Source organism: Muntiacus reevesi, chromosome 9 (genome assembly GCF_963930625.1).
Source record: "Muntiacus reevesi chromosome 9, mMunRee1.1, whole genome shotgun sequence".
NCBI lineage: Eukaryota > Metazoa > Chordata > Mammalia > Artiodactyla > Cervidae > Muntiacus > Muntiacus reevesi.
In genome coordinates, this window is record NC_089257.1 from 83,889,922 (window position 1) to 83,908,665 (window position 18,744).

At 42.4% G+C, this 18,744-nt stretch overlaps 1 protein-coding gene across 3 annotated transcripts in view; it reads left to right on the forward strand.

Annotated features, from left to right (window-relative positions):
- BIRC2 (baculoviral IAP repeat containing 2) overlaps positions 1–18,744 on the forward strand; it is a 41,882-nt gene that overhangs the window by 12,711 nt on the left and 10,427 nt on the right. For 2 of the 3 annotated variants that reach the window (XM_065944464.1, XM_065944465.1), the window contains exons 6-9: positions 3,754–4,008; positions 8,002–8,256; positions 8,945–8,983; positions 9,385–9,540. In XM_065944464.1, coding sequence (XP_065800536.1) covers positions 3,754–4,008; positions 8,002–8,256; positions 8,945–8,983; positions 9,385–9,540 — 705 coding nt within the window. Of the gene's footprint in view, positions 1–3,753; positions 4,009–8,001; positions 8,257–8,944; positions 8,984–9,384; positions 11,558–18,744 lie in introns of those variants that run through there. The other variant, XM_065944466.1, reaches the window with a different exon arrangement.

The following is an 18,744-nucleotide window of genomic DNA, read 5'->3' on the forward strand; positions in this document are numbered from 1 at the left end:
TTGCAGCTTTGGGAGCTCCTGCTTAGGATCCTAGGCCACACTCTGATAACAGTTTGCATGCAAAAGTGCAGTTCTGGCTTTTCTTTAACTTTTTCAATGCTGTTTGTTTCACCTTGTGAATCATAAAATTCTTTAGACTCTGGGGACCAGGTTAGGTCCCCAGGGGCTTAAGAAATTCTAAGGCTGGATTTCCCTGGTGGTCCAGTAGTTAAGAATCAGCCAACTAATGCAGGGACACCAGTTCAATTCCTGGTCTGGGAAGATTCCACATGCTGCAGAGCAGTTAAGCCCATATGCTGCAACTACTGAGCCCATGCTCTGCAACATGAGAAGCCACCACAATAAGAAACCTGCGCGTTGCAACTAGAGAAAGCCTGTACAGCAAACAGACCCAGGGCTACCAAAAATAAATAATTGAATAAATAATCAAATATAAAGCACTCATTAAAAAAAACATTTCAAGACCCACTCCCTTTCTTATCCAAAGTGCTGCTTGACTTGCTGGTAACAATTGGTGTTCTTGCATGCAGGCAGGCATGTAGTCCAGGCAAGGTCAGAAGTCAGTTAGAGGTATGCTCCCCTACTTCTGAAGCCTGAACAAGGCTACCTTCAGTTTTAATTTCCCAAACAGTGTTCTTGGTTGGCATTTGTTTTTCTTTTAGCACTTTGATATATTAAGTCTTTCTCTCCTAGCCTGCAAGGTTTCTGCAGAGAAATGTGCTGATAGCCTTAGGGGGGTTCCCTTGTATGTAATGATTCGTTTTTTTCTTGCTGCTTTCAAAATGCTTTATTTGTCTTTGTTTTTAATATTTTGACTATGATATGTCTTGGAATTCTCTCTGGCCTTATCTTGCTTGGGGTCTCTGTACTTGCTATTTCTGTATATCTGTATCTCTCCCAAGATTGGGAAACTGAAGTTTTAAGCTATTATTTCTTGAAGTAAGCTTTCTACCCTTTTTTCTGTTTTCTGGGGTTCATGTGATGTAACTGTTCATCTGCTTGATGGTGCCCTATAATTCACATGGTCTTCCTTCACTCTTTATTCTCTTTTTGTTCCTATAACTGGCTAATTTCAAATGATCTCGGTTTGGGTTCTCTCATTCTTTTTTTCTGCATGATCAAGTCTGTTGAAGTTTTCTTTTTTTTTTTTTCCCCACCCCACCTCAAGTCTGTTGAAGTTTTCTATTGATTTTCAGTTCTTTCCTTTTATTCTTCAGCTCCAGGTTTTCTGTTTGATTCTTTTTTCTTTTTCTTGATTAAACTTCTGATTTTGGTTTCTATTTCTTGTTTAAACTTCTGATTTTGTTCATGCATTGTTATTTTCATTTCATTTAGTTGTTTACTGTTGTTCTCTTGAATTCTGTTGAGTTTCTTTAAGGTGACTGTTGAGTTCATTGTCAGACAAATCATAGATCTTCTTTTCTTTGGGGTCAGTCTGGATGTTTATTAGTTTCTTTTGATGGTGTTCTATGTGCCTGATTTATATGCTGTATGAAGCCTGGCCATAGTATTTGTGTATTTGAAGGAGCAAACACCATTTCCAGTTTTTACTGATTGGTCTTGCTAGGTGAGGACTTTCTTCTGTCAATTTTGATGGATACAGAGCTGTTTTGAGATCTATTGCTGGGACCATAGTCAGGGATTCAGGCACCTGGGTACAAGCCAGTCTTCTCAAAATTGCTGTCCTTGGTTTTGGAATACTCTAGGCTTTCAGAATCTTACATCTCAATCACAGAGCCTCTCACAAAGGCACTTTGGTCCTTGGACGGATTCCAAATTGTTGTTGAGTGGGGATACAAATGGGGGGAATCTTACTTGGCAGTCTTGCTATCATTACTCTCTTGTATCCTTCTTAAGGTATTGTCCTCACTTGGCTTCCTGGACACCACATTGTTGATTACCTCTTTCCCTGGTTGATCATGAACAGTTTCCTTTGCTGGTTACTCCTTTTTTCAGACCTGTTAAGTGATGCAGTGCCCCTCAGCATTCAGCCCAAAGATAGTTATCCATTTCCTAAGCTGCAGACTAGCATGTTCAACCACCTGTTTAAATCTCTGCTTGTTTATAATGGGTTTCTCAGAGTTAATAGAACGAGAGCAAACATTTTCTCCCTGCCCTTCGTACCTCAGATGTGCTTCTTCTCTGATGTCCCCTGCACAGTTAATTTTCCCCACTTGCTGAGGTTGACTTAAGTTAGACATCATCCCTGATTCCTCCTTTTACTTTGTATATTTAAGCTATTAAAAGTCTTTTCATCTCTACCTTTATAATATGTCCCAAATCTTACCACTTCTCTTCATCGTCACCATTGTTAATCTGATTCAAGCTTCCATCACCTTTTGTCATAAAATCCTAACAGGTCTCCCTGATTCCATTTTACCTCACTAAAGTTTATCACAGAGCTGCCAGAATCATCTTTTGAAAAAACAAATCAAGTTTTAGCAGTTGTAGAATATTCTAACAGACTTAAAATATAAACTCCTCACAAGGGTCTACGTGATCTAGGCCTCACCCTCCTCTCTTGACTCTGCACTGCCTTACTGTTTCTTGAATATATCAAGCTTTCCTCTTGACTTGAGGCTTTTATACTGGCTGTTCTCTTTGCCTGAAAGACTTCTTTCAGATATTCCCACATTCATTCCCTATCATTCAGGTGTTTGCTCTGCTGTTACACATTCAGACAGGGTTTTCCACATATGTTTGAGTAAGGGCACACTTACACGTTGTATATTTATGTTTATTATAAAGCAGTTTTCCAGCAGATGCAGTAAAGTATCTTGAAGAATGATGTCTTTTTATAATTTTCACAAAAGTGCCGTATTGGCTAGCATTGACCCTGTTATCAGAAAATGCCTCTCTGATCATCCTATCCTGATTGTCCTCCTGCTGCTTCCTAGTTTGTCTTAACCACCTTATTCTGCTTTATTTTCTTCAGAATATGTGTTGCTATCTGAAGTTGTATTACTTTAATTCTTTAATCACATTTTTTTAAAACCACGTTTTTAGATGTATTCAGTGTGACTTAGTCTTCCACTTTACTGTTCTTTCCATCTTTGTTTTTTTCTGCTTCATCTGTCCACCTCTTCAGGTCCTGTCTATCCTTCAGGTTCAAACTCTAGTGTGATCTTTTTCATTAAGTCTTTGTTGATTTCTCCCACTTTCCTAGCTGAATTGAGGTTATTCTCACTTCTGAATTCGTGTAGCATCTCAGTTTCCAAAAATAAGTGTACAACAGAGTCATTTGAGGAATTTTTAGGATATTTTTATGTTTCTTCCCTAAAGAATCTCTAATTAAGTAGGTCTAAGATGTGGGAATTGGTGTTTTTTTAAAGTACAGCCTATTACTGGGCTTCCCTGGTGGCTCAGTGTAAAGAACCTGCCTGCAATTCAGGAGACATGGGTGCGATCCCTGGGTCAGGAATATCCCCTGGAGAAGGAAATGGCAGCCCTTCCAGCATTCTTGCCTGGGAATTCCTATGGGCAGAGGAGCTTGGCGGGCTGCGGTCCATGGGGTCATGAAAGAGTCAGACACAACTTAGCAACTAAAAACAATAACAGCAGCCTGTTGCTGCACTCTCATTTGACCCTTACGAGGTTCAAACTTTGGTTGGAGTTATAGGTAACTTGTGCATATGGCTCGTCTCCATTACCAGGATATAATCACCCCTAGAGTAAAGATTTTATCAGATTCATTATTGTTCCCCATATTTTTATGTTTATGGAATTTACCCAAATATATATCTTTTAAAATAGTTGTTCATTTTGGACCTGGAGAAAGTTCTTCAGACGATGCAGTCATGATGAATACACCTGTGGTTAAAGCTGCCTTGGAAATGGGCTTTAGTAGAAGCCTGGTAAAGCGGACAGTTCAGAGTAAAATCCTAACAACTGGAGAGAATTACAAAACAGTTAATGATATTGTGTCAGCACTTCTCAATGCTGAAGATGAGAAAAGAGAAGAAGAAAAGGAGGAAGAGAAGGAAAGACAGACTGAAGAAACAGCATCAGGTATTTGGGAATGTTAGTCCCTTGCATTATTTTCACTGAGGTCTCATAGGACCGTCTCATGTGTTGCAGGACAGTGAGTATCCGTGTCTCTCCACTGACTGCTGGTGACAGCCACCGGTCGTTCCAAACCTCCATCCCCATCACTGTGAGCAATATATTACACTAGTTGAGTATTACTGACTACAGTTTTTTTTTCTTTTTGGATGTTTTTTTCTCCCCAAGAAGATCCCTCATTTATGCTAATCAGAGGATTTTGTCATAATTTCTTTCTTGAGCTGTATTACCTTTCTGCCTCCTACATTAACAGATTTAAGCTGTTTTGAAAAAGCAAGATTTTAAAGCTGGGAGCCTGTCTTATTTCCACTTATTTTTTTAAAGTTGCTTTCAGTCATATTCTTAATATGGTATTTGGCTGTCTAATCCTAGCTTAGTGATCCTTACAGAAAAAATAGAACCCATGATGAAATTCTAGGATTTGATAAGAAGCACCTCCCCAACCCAAAGATCGTAGAGAATTGATTTTGGTGTTCTTCCAGATTGTGTTAAGCTTCAGACTTCCACAACAAGTCTTTTGAGTAATCATTCCTTTAACAAATACTAACTGAAAATGATCACCTGTACCAAGTACTGTGCTCCTCATGGTGCTTGCTTTCAAGGAGCTTAGAGACTAGCTGTGGAAACTAGTATGCAAAAAGACAGGGTTACAGGGCCAGTAGAGGTGAAGGTTGCATACATAGTATAAATTTGGCTGTTGGGGTTGGAAAACACTTTTTCTGTTAAGCTTGTAAGTAATGATAGGAATAGTTTGAGAACTGTGTCATCTGGCCATGTAGCAAAATGTTTAAGGTCTGATTTGTAGTTGAGACAAATTTGTGTTTAAATCCTGGCTCTGTCAGTTACCAGCTTGGCGATTAATTTAACCAGAACTCTGTTTTCTCATCTGTAAAACAAGGATGATAGTAGTACAGATTGCATGGGGCAGCTATAGGAATTAAATGAGATGTTACAAGTAAAACAGTTTAGTGCCTTTACCTAGCACATCAAAATTTTTTTAAGTAGATTGCCTTGGGAAGTGAGAGGGTCTTCGTGCAAGAAAGGGCCCAGGCATAGTGAGATTGTTAACCAGAGGGCAGGAGGAGAAAGGGACAACAGAAGATGATATGGTTGGATGGCATCACTGACTCAATAGACATGAGTTTGAGCAAATTCCAGGAGATAGTGAAGGACCCCTGGAGTGCTGGAGTTCATGGGGTCTCAAAGAGTCAGACCTGACTGACCATCTGAACAACAACAACAATAAAATACAGATTAAGTGAAATCACTCTAATAAATCTGGGCACCATGGTTTTGTGACTTTCTTGTACTTTGTAAGGTTCAGAGAATAGTCTTTAATTACAGCTTTGAAATTGTGTCATAATAATAAAAAAAAAAGAATAGAGAGGAAGAGTTTAGAATGCTAATAAGAGAAGATCATTAAAACACCTGACTGATACATAGTTTAGAAAGGGACATAAGCAAAGCCAGGAGACATCTCTTGTGTTAGTAGGGTTGGAAATGACATGGAGATACAGCATCAGGTGAAGAACAAATCTGTTAGCAGTAAGGTGAATTATTAAGGTAGAAGGATATAAGTTGTGGTCAGAGAAGGGACTTTGATAATTTTGAGATGAATAGTGTGTTTCACTTCGTGGTTGTTGTTCAGTCATGTCTGACTCTTTGCAACCCCAAGGAAATGGTCTTTTTTTTTTTTAAACAACTTTACAGTAGACTTCTTTATTTTTCATTAAACTTGTAAATATATAGATGTACAAAATGCTTTGACTGTGTGGATCATAGCAAACTGTGAAAAACTTTTAAAGAGAGGGGACTACCAGACCATCTTACCTGCCTACCTAGAAAGCTGTATGCAGGTTAAGAAGCAATAGTTAGAACCCTGTATAGGATGTTTGGTTCAGGATTGAGAAAGGAGTATGACAGGGCTGTGTGTTGTCACCCTATTTGTTTAACCTATACACTGAGCACATCGTGAGAAATGCCGGGTTGGATGAGTTACAAGCTGGAGTCAAGATAGGCGGGAGAAGCATCAACAACCTCAGATATGTGACTGAAACCACTCTAATGGCAGAAAGAAAAGAGGAACTAAAGAACCTCTTGATGATGATGATGGAGAGTGAAAAAGTTGGCTTAAGACTGAATATTAAAAAAACTCAGATCATGGCATCTGGCCCCATTACTTCATGGCAAATAGAAAAGGAAAAGGTGAAAATAGTGACAGATTTCCTCTTCTTGGGCTCTGAAATCATTGTGAGTGGTAACTGTAGCCATGAAATCAGAGGACGATTGCTTCCTGTCAGGAAAGCTATGACAAACCTAGACAGTGTGTTGAAAACAGAGACAGCAGTCTGCTGACAAAGGTCCGTATAGTCAAAGCTATGGTGGTCATGTTCGGTTGTGAGAGCTGGACTGTAAAGAAGGCAGAGCACCAAAGAATTGATGCCTTTGAACTGTGGTGCTGGAGAAGACTCCTGAGAGTCCCTTGGACAGCAGGGAGATCAAAGCATTTAGTTCGAAGAGAAATCAACCCTGAATACTTAATGGAAGGACTAAACAACAACTTTTTTTTTTTAAGGCTGAAAGCAGGCATTGGTGACTGGGGCATCAAAAGAGGAAGATTTTGAAAAATATTTCAGGAATTTATGCCCATAGTCTATTTAACAATGGATTTTGTGTGGTTTAAGGTTAAAGGGTAAAACATTACTTTAAAAAAAAGACTAGGCTTGATTCATATGCAGTCTTTTAAAATTGCTATAAACCTAGACATTTATAAGATATTGGTAGCCAACTATGTGCCAGATACTGTGATAAATACTTCACATATGTCTAATTTAATCCTTACAACTCTTTGAGAAAGGTACTGTTATTGTCTACATTTTACAGATGAGGAAACTGAGGTGTGTGAAGGTTCTGGCACATAGCTACTAAGTGGCTGTGCCTGTGTGGGCAGCTAGCCCCTCCCCCCCGCACCCCCCAGGTCTTTGTTGCTGAGTGCCGGCGTTCTCTAGTTGCAGCAAGTGGGAGCTGCTCCCTCTTGCAGAGTGCGGGGTTCTCACTGCGTTGTCTTCTCTTGCCGCAGAACACTGGCTCTAGGCCCATGGGCTTCAGTTGTGCTGCATGGGCTCAGTAGTTGCAGGGCTGTAGGGTGCAGGCTCAGCAGCTGGGGAGCACAAGCTTAGTTGCCCTGCAACATGTGGAGCCTTCTTGGACCAGGGATCAAACCCATGTCCTCTGCATTGGCAGGCAGATTCTTAACCAGTGGACCACCAGGGAAATCCTGCTTACTACTTCTTAAACATGAAGTTGAAGATACTAATCTCGGAGACTTGATTCTACAACACATTCTTCCTGTGACATTGGACAGGTCACTCATTCCTCCTGAGTCTTTCTTACCCTATATGAAAATAAGAAACAGTCATAACCGACTTGTTTAATTGATAGGATCTTTTTATCTAATGAGACAATTCATATGAAAATGCTTGTAAATGTAATGTGATATAGTGCAAAGAGAAGTCAGTATTTCATTGGGGCAAAGTATAGAGGTGGCACATTTATACTATCCTCTAAAATTCTCTTCCTACTTTCTGCAGGATAAAGCAGGATTCTAAGATAGGTAAATATTGGGTTGACCAAAAAGTTTATTCAGGTTTTTCTGTAGCATTTTACAGAAAAACCCAAACAAACTTTTTGGCCAACCCAATATATAGACTTAAGTAGGTTACAAAAGCAGAGGCCATGTGTGTGCTACATACTGTGCCTTAGCTAAATCTTCTGAAAGTTTTCCAAATGACAGACATTAAGATGCTGACAAGTAATTTTTTTCTTTTTTTCTGGCTCCTATTTAGTGTCTGAATTGTTCATAGGGTTGGTTGTTAGTGACTGAGTGTGGTTGGAACAGTTTATAATCTAATACATTTTTTCTTTTTTTTAACATTGAAGATGATTTGTCATTACTTCGGAGGAACAGAATGGCTCTCTTTCAACAGTTGACGTGTGTGCTTCCTATCCTGGATAATCTTTTAAAGGCCAATGTAATTAATAAACAGGAACATGATATTATTAAGCAAAAAACACAGATACCTTTACAAGCAAGAGAACTGATTGATACCGTTTTAGTTAAAGGAAATAGTGCCGCCAACATCTTCAAAAACTGTCTTAAGGAAATTGACCCTACATTATATAAGAACTTGTTTGGTGAGTTTGTTGTACAGTTATTTTTAGAATTGTGTTCATCTTTGTGTTTGATAAACAGATTGAATCCAGTTAGCAAACTGTGTACATTTAACTTGTTCTAAAAAAGTGAAGTCTTTCAATGCCCAAGTAGCTTGGCTAAATAATATCCGATGATATATAGCTAAAATCTATGTGTTCAATACATAGTAGGGGAAAAATAATATGTAGTAGGCAAAGCAGTCTTGTATTTGGTAGAGTAATGCTTTAAAAAGTTTTTTTAATTGAGGTGTAGGTGGTTCACTGTATTGTGTTAGTTCCAGGGGTACGACAGTTATTTAAAATTTTCAAAGATTATATTCCATTTATAGTTATAAAACATTGGCTATTTTCTCTGTACTGTAGAACAGACCTTGTAGCTTTTTTATTTTATACATAGTAGTTTGTACCTCTTAATCTTCCTATCCCTGTTTTGCCCACCCCCACTCCCACTGGGTGGCCACTAGTTTGTTCTCTGTGTCAGTATCTTTTATGTCATATTCGCTAGTTTTATTTTTTAGATTCCACATATACCTGATAACATAGTGTTTCTCTGACTTATTTCACTAAGCACTATATACTCCTAGTCCATCTGTGTTGTTGCATGTGACAGAATTTTGTTTTTATGGCTGAGTGTTAGAATGATGTTTTTTGTATGTTTTTCTTTCCTCAGTGGAAAAGAATATGAAGTATATTCCAGCAGATGTCTCAGGTAAAACAAAATTAAGGCTTGGGACCAACATAAAATATTACCCTTTAAAAAAAATTATTTATTTATTATTTTTGGCTGTGCTGGGTCTTTGTTCCTGCGCAGGCTTTCTCTAGTTGCGGCGCGTGGAGGCTGCTCCTGATTGCAGTCCACAGGCTTTTCATTGTGGTGGCTTCTGTTGCAGCGCACAGGTTCTAGGGCACACAGGCTCAGCAGCTGCGGTGCACGGGTTTAGTTGCTTCACAGCGTGTGGGATCTTCCTGGATCAGGGGTTGAACTTGTGTCCTCCTGCATTGGCAGGCAGATTCTTCACCACTGAGCCACCAGGGAAGCCCCTACCCTTTTAATTTTTAAATGGAAGATAAAGTAGAAACTGAATTTCACTGAGGTTTTTGTTGTTGTAGGTCTGTCCCTGGAAGAACAGTTGAGAAGGCTGCAAGAAGAAAGAACTTGTAAAGTGTGTATGGACAAAGAAGTTTCTATTGTATTCATTCCTTGTGGTCATCTGGTAGTATGCCAAGAATGTGCCCCTTCTCTAAGAAGATGCCCTATTTGCAGAGGTATAATTAAGGGTACTGTTCGTACATTTCTCTCATAAAAGAAAAATAGGCTGTATGTTAGCTTATGTATAAAAATCTTTAAAATATTGTCTGAAGTTGTTTCAAGTAAAAAAATGAATTAGTGACTCCTTAATTAGTAACATTTATATTCTCTGCTTTCTTTGGTACTAGTACTCGTGTTTCTAAAAAGTGGTATTATACAGAATATTTAATATTAATCTCTGTTTATATGAAAAGTAAGGTTTATGTTTGAGCTGTGTTAGTGTACATATGTGCACACAGGAGAAGTTAAAGGAGCAGTGTTAATGCTGTTATGTATCATTTTAGGAGTGACTGGATCTGGTATTCTTTTGAAAGCATTGACATTGAGTACTGCTTTAGATTATTGTTGAAAAGAACTGGAAACCAGCAACTTTGGAGTTCATCACAGTTATATTGCCAAATTCTCATTGGTTCTTTTTCATTTGTGTTCTTTTTCAAGTAGTGGTACAGCATTGAGACAGGATCCTGGTTCCTACTCAAAAAAAAATATGCATAACAATGTCTTTGAGTTCCACAGAACTGGGGCCCCCACCCAGGTGGAGGGTGGTAACTTCAGGCTGAATACAAGATTCCTGGAGCACTGCTCTGTTGCCTCACCAGCAACCAATCAGAAAAAAGTCACACATCCTGAAACCCTCATCCCAAATATTACCTTCTGTTTCTGGGGACCAGTGATGACCATCCTGTTAGGTCACCTGTTTGGCCCCTGTCTTATTTCATCTCTGAGAGGAGCCAACAGTTTCAAGCTAAATTGCTGTTATCACAAGGGTGAATGCTGGTTTCAGGCACATAATACCTCCACTTAGATCATTTAGAGAGAGACTTCTGCTCTGCTAGGCAGGCCTACGCCCATGCACAGCAGGAAGAAGTTTCAGAAGAAAGAGACCTTCGCCCCAATTCCCAAGAAGTATCTTGAGTATGAAGTCTCAGCGGGGAGTTGTTAGGGGAAGCACGCTGATTGAAACCGCCCACCCTGGCCAGGCACCACAGTAACCATTTGCCTGAGTTGTTTCAGGACAGGAGGTCCTGGTAAGGAACATGGAACTAATAAGCCACCACCAACCGGAAGAGTTCAGGAAAGGTTAAAAGGAGACACCACATGTCTGACCACCTCTCAGTATCCTCACCTCTAGCATCCATCTTGGCTGAACAAGGCATGCACCACCAGGAAGGGCTCTGAGTCAGAATGATTGACTAAAGATAACCCAGAAACTAATCCCATCACCATAAAACCCGAGACTGCCAGACCTCTTCTCCTGGGTTCCATTACCCAATTCCTCTCCACCTGGGCACCCATTCCTGATAAAATCTGCTTTGTCAGCAAAAAAAAAAAAATGGTGTCATATAATATTTAATCTTAATCTCTGTTTATATGAAAAGTAAGATTTATGTTTGAGCTGTGTTAGTGTACATGTGTGTACACGGGAGAAGTTAAAGAAGCAGTGTTAATGCTGTTATGAATCATTTTAGGAGTGACTGGATCTGGTATTCTTTCTGAAAGCATTGAGTACTGCTTTAGAGTATTGTTAAAAAGAATTGGAAACCAGGAACTCTGGAGTTTATCGCAGTTATATTGCCAAATTCTCATTGGTTCTTTTTCCAGTTGTGTTGTAAGATAAGGATTTTTCTCTTAGTGGTATAAAAGTTTTTCCCCAGTTTGTGAGAAACATCTTAATAAAAGGTCTTTAAAAAGACTACATCAATTCACACCAGTTTTTTTTTTTGTTGTTCTGCCTTATAATAAACTTTCATAGGGTTATTATAAGAATGAGATAATTTACATAAACATAATACTTGTCACATTGTAAGCAGTTCAAATGCTAATTATTAACAAATTGAATTCATAAAACAAATTACCAAAAATTGGTTTTTAAAATAATAATGGAATTTATGAGAATTTCTTTTAGATGACACTATCTGTCTAGTTGCTTTGTATACTGTAGATACTGTTTGAATTAAAAATCCATATCAAACATTCTTAACAAAATTATGTAAATCTTCATTGGGATTTAAGAACATAGTGTCATCATTTTGTTGTAGAGGTGTTGGTGGGGGGTTGAATACAGGCAGTGGTAAGTATCTTCTTTGGGGCTCAGTGATATTTGACCTTTCCCAGATCTGGGTCTTTTGACAGACTTCTGAGGCCAGGTATAAAGGAGGTGTAGTATTCAAAATGCTTATCCCCAAACTCCATTAGATTCTTTCAAGTAAAGAGTATAGTAGGAAGAAAGAAAGTTTCTGTCCTTTTTTTTTTTTCAGTCAGACTTTATAGGTGCTGTTTAATGATGGCTAAGTGAAATGGGCAGGCATTCTATAGAAAGCAGTGTCTGCAGGCCCTGGCATGCACTGTAAGGGCCGTGGAGGCAGGTCCTATTCCAGGGTGCCCGCGGCACAGCCCCTCTCTTCTGTGAGTTGTGGGACACTCACCACTTGGCCTAGGTCTTGGTCTCCAGAAAGCCCGAGTCCTCTGCTGGGCAGAGAGCAGCCCTGCAGGCTCCCTGATATTTCTGTGGGCCCAGGTCTGGCTCTGTGAGGAATCTGAGGCTCCGTGTATTGCAGGGCTCTGCAGCAAGTGTTCCATCAGGTAGGAGAGGGCGTGGCTGGTGGGAATGCGTGTGGCAAGGCCAGGAGCGGGGGGGTGTGAGAGTGCGGGCCACCAGCTGGCTCTGGCCTTCATTCATCGTGATGTGCTGATGCATTGGTGTAAGTCTGAATGCATACTTTTAGGTGCAAGACCTAGTTAGTAAGAGGAAGATTCTCCCTGCCATTACAGAAGGAATTGAAAGAGGGAATTAGATCATTTTTGAAGCTGTACTATAGTGAAACATAGTATCCACCGTGTACCAGGCACAGTGCTACTAGATTCTTTTAATGATTAAGATTTGTTGTGAGCTGAGTTGTGTCCCCCAAATATGAACGATAAAGTCTTAATCCCCAGTATCCCAAAATATGACTGTATTTCAAGATTGGGCCTTTAAAGGGGACTTCCCTGGTGATTCAGATGGTAAAGAATCCACCTGTAACGAGGGAGACCTGGGTTCGACTCCTGAGTTGGGAAGTTATCCTGGAGGAGGACAACCCACTCCTCTCTTCTTGCCTGGAGGATCCGCATGGACGGGAGAGCTTGCCGGGCTGCAGTCCATGGGTTTGCAAAGAGCTGCACACGACTGAGCAACTATGCACCAAGTACATAAGGTAAAATGAGATGATATGGACCCTAATCCAGGCCTGTATGACTGGTCTTCTAAGAGATTAAGACACAGACACCCAGGCAGTAGACCATGTGAAGATACTCGAGGAAGATGGTTGTCAACAAGCCAAGGTAAAAAAGCTTCAAAAGCAACCACATCTTCCAGCATCTTGATCTCGGGCTTCCAGACACCAGGACTGTGAAAAAATAAATTTCTGTGGTTTAAGCCACCCAGTCTCGATACTTTGTTGTGGCAGCCCTAGCAAACTAATTCAGGGTGCTAAATACCTTAAAGCACGTTAGCTCTCTTGTTTGGCTGTACCCTGCAGGCCTACAAGCCTTGTAATTGCCCCTCCTGGAGACCAAGACTGAACAAAGAGCCCTAGTCAGTGACAGAGGGGACTTTCCTGGTGGCTCAGAGGGCAAAGAATCTGCCTGCAGTGCAGGAGACCTGAGTTCGGGAAGATCCCCTGGAGAAGGGAATGGCTACTCCAGTATTCTGGCTTGGAGAATTCCAAGGACTATAGTCCATGTGGCTGCAAAGAGTCGGACACGACTGAGCGACTTTCACTTCACTTCAGTGACAGACATCAGTGGTTTAATAGATAGGGGGATATTACATGTCTGAAGAAAGGACCTGGAGTGACACCCCACGTGTTTGGCAGAAGGGGGAAAGACACGGCAGCAGTTACCAGTTATAGGGGGAATTGAAGTCTGGTTAGCTCTCTGGTTACCAGGGAAACCAAGAGAGGGACATGCCCGTCACTGCCGCTTGATAGCTGATAAGCTATCTTAGTGGAGATGTCCTATGTATAAAGTTGGAACAGTCATTAGCTGGGGCATAGTGCAAGTATGTAAGGTTAGGTGAAAAGGGTGGAGGTGAAGCAGGCCCTGGTCAAACTGGGCATGTATAGAGAGCAAGAAAGCAGCCATCTTGAGGGCCAGACCATATACCTTTCAATGACTGTAAAGTAAAATTTGAATATGGGTCTGTCTGACTCCTTAGCTTATGCTTTTTAGGCAATTGTCCTATTAAGCTGTATCAGTATTCTTGAAAATTTCAGGTGCTGCTGTCCGGCATGAAAATTAACTTTCTGAGTTCTCTTTAAGAGTTTATCTTATTTGGCATTCAGTCAGTCCATTTTAACATAGAAAAACTTGCATGTTTTCTTGTTTAGTAAAAATACTGCGTAAAGTATAAGTGGTAATTAATTACTATATTATCACTTGGCTGAATCCTCACAGGTACCTAGACCAGAGAGTAGGCTTTACCCTGTCTGGATAAGTCCCTCGTTCCCTTCTAATGATAAATCAGTATCATTATAGGACTCGTTATGTTGAGCAAACAGATAAGATATCAGATGCTTTTTTAGCTTTATTTATTGCCTTGTTTAACATCTTAAGACACTTGTTATCCCTTTATTGTAAATGTGGAAATTTAGGTTTAGTGAAATGCAAGTGCCATAGATACGTGTCTTGACACATTCGCCCTTGGGTTTATTTTGTATGGCAGTGTTTGTATGCCAAAGAGGTTTGGCACCAGCAACTGGTTTCATGGGAGACAATTTTTCCGTGGCCTGGGGGGTGGGGGGTGATTTCCAGGTGATTCAAGCACATTACATTTATTGTGCACCTTATTTCTATTAATACCACATCAGTTCTGCCTCAAATCATCAGGCGTTAGATCCCCGAGGTTGGGGACCCCCACTGTGTAGAACCTCTGTGCTTCCTGGACTTGGGTGATTGTTTTCTTTCCCCTGTTAGGAAAGGTTTCAACTATAGTCTCTTCAAGTGTTTTCTCAGGCCCTTTCTCTTCTTCTGGGACCCCCTATAATGTGAATGTTGGTATGTGTAATGCTATCCCAGAGGTCTCTGAGATTTTCCTCATTTCATTTTTTCTTTGTTCTGTTCTATGGCAGTGATTTTTACCACTCTGTCTTCTAGCTCACTCATTTGTTCTTCTGCTTCAGTTATTCTGCTATTGATTCCTTCTACTGTATTTTTTTCATTGCAATTATTGTGTTGTTCATCTCTGTTTTTTAAATCTTTTATCTCTTTCTTAAACATTTCTTTTATCTTTTTGGTCTGCCTCCATTCCTTTTCCAAGATTTTGAATCACCTTTACTATCATTACTCTAATTCTATTTTAGGTAGATTGCCTGTCTCCTCTTCATTTAGGTGTTATTACATGATTTTATCTTGCACCTTCATCTGCAACAGATTTTCTAGTCCTCTCATTTTGTCTTAGGATATTTGTGGTCTCCTTTCTGTAGACTGCAGGATTGTAGTTCCTCTTGCTTCTAGTGTCTGTCCCCTGGTGGTTGAGGTTGATCCAGAGGCTGTGCAAACTTCCTGATGGAAGGGACTGGTGCCTGCCCTCTGGTGGGTGGAGTTGCGTCTTGTCCCTCAGGTGGCCAGGGCTGTGTCAGGGGGTGTGTTTTGGGGTGATTATGAGCTTGGTACAACTTTAGGCAGCCTGTCTGCTGATGGGTGGGGCTGTGTTTCTCTCTTGATGTGTGGCCTGAATTGTTCTAGCACCAGAGCCTGCGGGCTGTTGGATGGGGCTGGGTCTTGGTGTTGCCAAGCTCATACAAATTAATATTCCCTGAGGCCTCTGCTCCCAGTGTTCTTGCTCCCATGTGGCGCTACAGTCAACTCCTCCTCCCCAGGAAACCCAAGACCCGTCAGTAGGTCTAGACGAGGTTCCTATGGAGGTATTGTTTTGTGCTGGGTCCCAGTGCATGGAGACTTTGTTTGCCCTTGAAGAGTGGAGTCCTTCTCCCAGCCCTGTGGAGTTCTGCACTCAAGCCACACTGACCTTCAAGGCTAAATACCCTGAGGGTTCTTCCTTCCAATGTCTGACCCTCAGGCTATATTGGGGGCCTGTTTTTAAGAGGAAATATCCCTGTGTAGCCTGTGCGGGCTTAATTTTATTTGTTTTTACTTTTTGGTGTGAGGGCTGGTTTTAGTATGCATGACTGCTACTTCTTTGTTCAGTGTCCTCGGGTCATTATCCCCTTGATGGAGGGTGTACCTGCTGTGACCAGAGCCTGCACTAGATGCTGAGCGTGGCCTCCCTCCCCTTTGCTCTGTGGTTGTCAGTGCCTGTCAGAGATGGGGTCTACCGCCTAGTTTTTGGAGCAGAGTCCCCGGGTGATTATCCCCTTGATGGAGGGTGTAACTGCTGTGACCAGAGCCTGCACTAGATGCTGAGCGTGGCCTCCCCTTTGCTCTTTGGTCATCAGTGCCTGTCAGGGGTGGGGTCTGCCGCCTAATTTTTGGAGCAGAGTCCCCGGGTCTCATTATCCCCTTGATGGAGGGTGTACCTGCTGTGACCAGAGCCTGCACTAGATGCTGAGCGTGGCCTCCCCTTTGCTCTGTGGTCATCAGTACCTGTCAGGGGTGGGATCTGCCGCCTAGTTTTTGGAGCAGAGTCCCGGGCCTCTTTCTTAGCTGAGATTCTGATCTGCAGTGTGAGGTAGCTGGGACTGGCACACTCACACTGGGAAAGAAGCCACAGAGTGCTCTGGCTTCTGTGTTGTGTCGCCCTTCGCCCGTTGTCTGGGCTCTGAAACTGCGCTGCTCTCAGTCCCATCTTCACTTGTGGGCATGCCGTCAGTCGGCCCTGGTGCCTCTCAGGCGTTGTTTTCAGCAGGCCGCGGGTGCAGATCCACAGAGGTCAGTCCCCAGGATCGCCTCATTCACGCAGCTCTCCCAGCTGTGAGAGCAGCTCAGACTCTGGCCTGGCCCAAACCCTGCATGTACGTGTCCCAAAAACTCACAGCTGCCCAAGAGAGACCCGTCTCAGCTGCAGGAGCAGCTGTCCAGATGTTCCACAGGTGCTGAATTTAGGAAGCCTTCAGTAGAGGTCTCACTCCATGGTTTGCATAGCTGTGGAAAGAGTTCAGCTCTTCTTCTTCAGTCACATGGTCCTGGGAGCTCAACTGTGGTCTTAGCCCCTCCTCCATGGGCCACCCGCTGGCATCTGCTCCCAGGACTGCTGGACCGTGAGAGCCGGTCAGGTGGGAGGGGCTGAGCAGGGATCAGGATGGCCAGGCTGCCGGGGCCGGGGTGAGGTCATAGGAGGTGATGGCTGGGGGTGCGAGCCCACGTCGGTGCCCATGGAGGCAGGGGCCAGGGTGTGGGGGGCGCTGCCACAGCAGCCGGCCCTTTGTGCATCGCTGACAATGTGCGTCATTGCGATGGAGGCTGCTCTTCCTCCACGGCCACCCCTGGTTGCAGACCCCCTGACTCCCATCCCCTCAGGCTGCCTCCTCATGGCCAACAGCAGTTCCCGTCCCGAGTCTGCGCTTCAAGTCCCCTGCTCCATTCTGGAGACTCCGTCTGCACCAGCGACACATGCTCAGGCTGGGGTGTGCAGGGCCGTGGTACAGACCGTCCGTGTGGCTCTCACTCTGCTGGCCGGTGGCCGCGCTCACGGAACCCTCTTTGTCTCCTGTCCCAGCTGATCTTCCCGAGTGGGCGGGCTTCCTCGGACGCCGGCACACCTGCTTGTCTTCAGCCCCGCACCCCCCCCCCTTTCCCCTTTCTTTCACCCTCTCCGGTTATGATTGCACGGGGATCCTTCTTATCGTAGGTGTCCGAGGTCCTCGGCTAGTGTTCAGCAGTGCTCTGCGAGGATTGTTCCATTTGCCGATGTATTCTTTTTTTATTTTTAAAATTTTTAAATTTATTTTTTTTCATTTATTTTTATTAGTTGGAGGCTAATTACTTTACAATATTGAAGTGGTTTTTGCCATACATTGACATGAATCAGCCATGGATCTACATGTGTTCCCCATCCCAATCCTCCCTCCCGCCTCCCTCCCCATCCCATCCCTCTGGGTCTTCCCAGTGCACCAGCCCTGAGCACCTGTCTCATGCATCCAACCTGGACTGGCGATCTGTTTCACACTTGATAATATATATGTTTCAATGCTATTCTCTCAGATCATCCCACCCTCGCTTTCTCCCATAGAGTCCAAAAGTCTGTTCTATATGTCTGTGTCTCTTTTGCTGTCTTGCATATAGGGTACACTGTAATGGTCTTTATCTTTCTGGCTTACTTCACTCTGTATAATGGGCTCCAGTTTCATCCATCTCATTAGAACTGATTCAAGTGAATTCTTTTTAATGGCTGAGTAATAGTCCATTGTGTATATGTATCACAGCTTCCTTATTTATTCGTCTGCTGATGGGCATCTAGGTTGCTTCCATGTCCTGGCTATTATAAACAGTGCTGCGATAACATTGGGGTGCACGTTTCTCTTTCAGATCTGGTTTCCTCAGTGTGTATGCCCAGGAGTGGGATTGTTGGGTCATATGGCAGTTCTATTTCCAATTTTTTAAGGAATCTCCACACTGTTCTCCATAGTGGCTGTAGTAGTTTGCATTCCCATCAACAGTGTAAGAGGGTTCCGTTTTCTCCACACCTTCTCTAGCATTTATTGCTTGTAGACTTTTGGATAGCAGCCATCCTGACTGGCGTGTAATGGTACCTCAAAACCACAATGAAGTGCTGATGTATTCTTGATGTGTTTTTGGCGAGAAATGAGGTGCCCATCCTCCTCCGCTGCCGCCATTCTGAGTCTCCAGATTGCCAAAGCAAATACGTGGTGGACAGCGGTGGTCTATGGTTCAGGTGGGAGAGACTGTAATACATTTATTTACCTTTAAAATTTTTCATCTTTTGTTAAACCATACTTCATTTTTTAGAGTAGAAATAACGGGTTCGATCTCTTTACTTTTCAACATAAATGGGGAGAATTGTGTGGCGTCTGAACCACCTGGGAAGCTAGGCCTCTTGCTTCTGCCTGGTATCTTCCCACATTCTCTCTGAAGAGAGCAGAAGTCCTGCAGCCAAGGAAGTTCTCTCTTCTGCTCCACACTTGCAACTCAGGACATCTTTTACTTAATGACTGCCATTCTGTAAGTCAAAGGACATCTGGCTGTCAGCACTTATATTCTATACG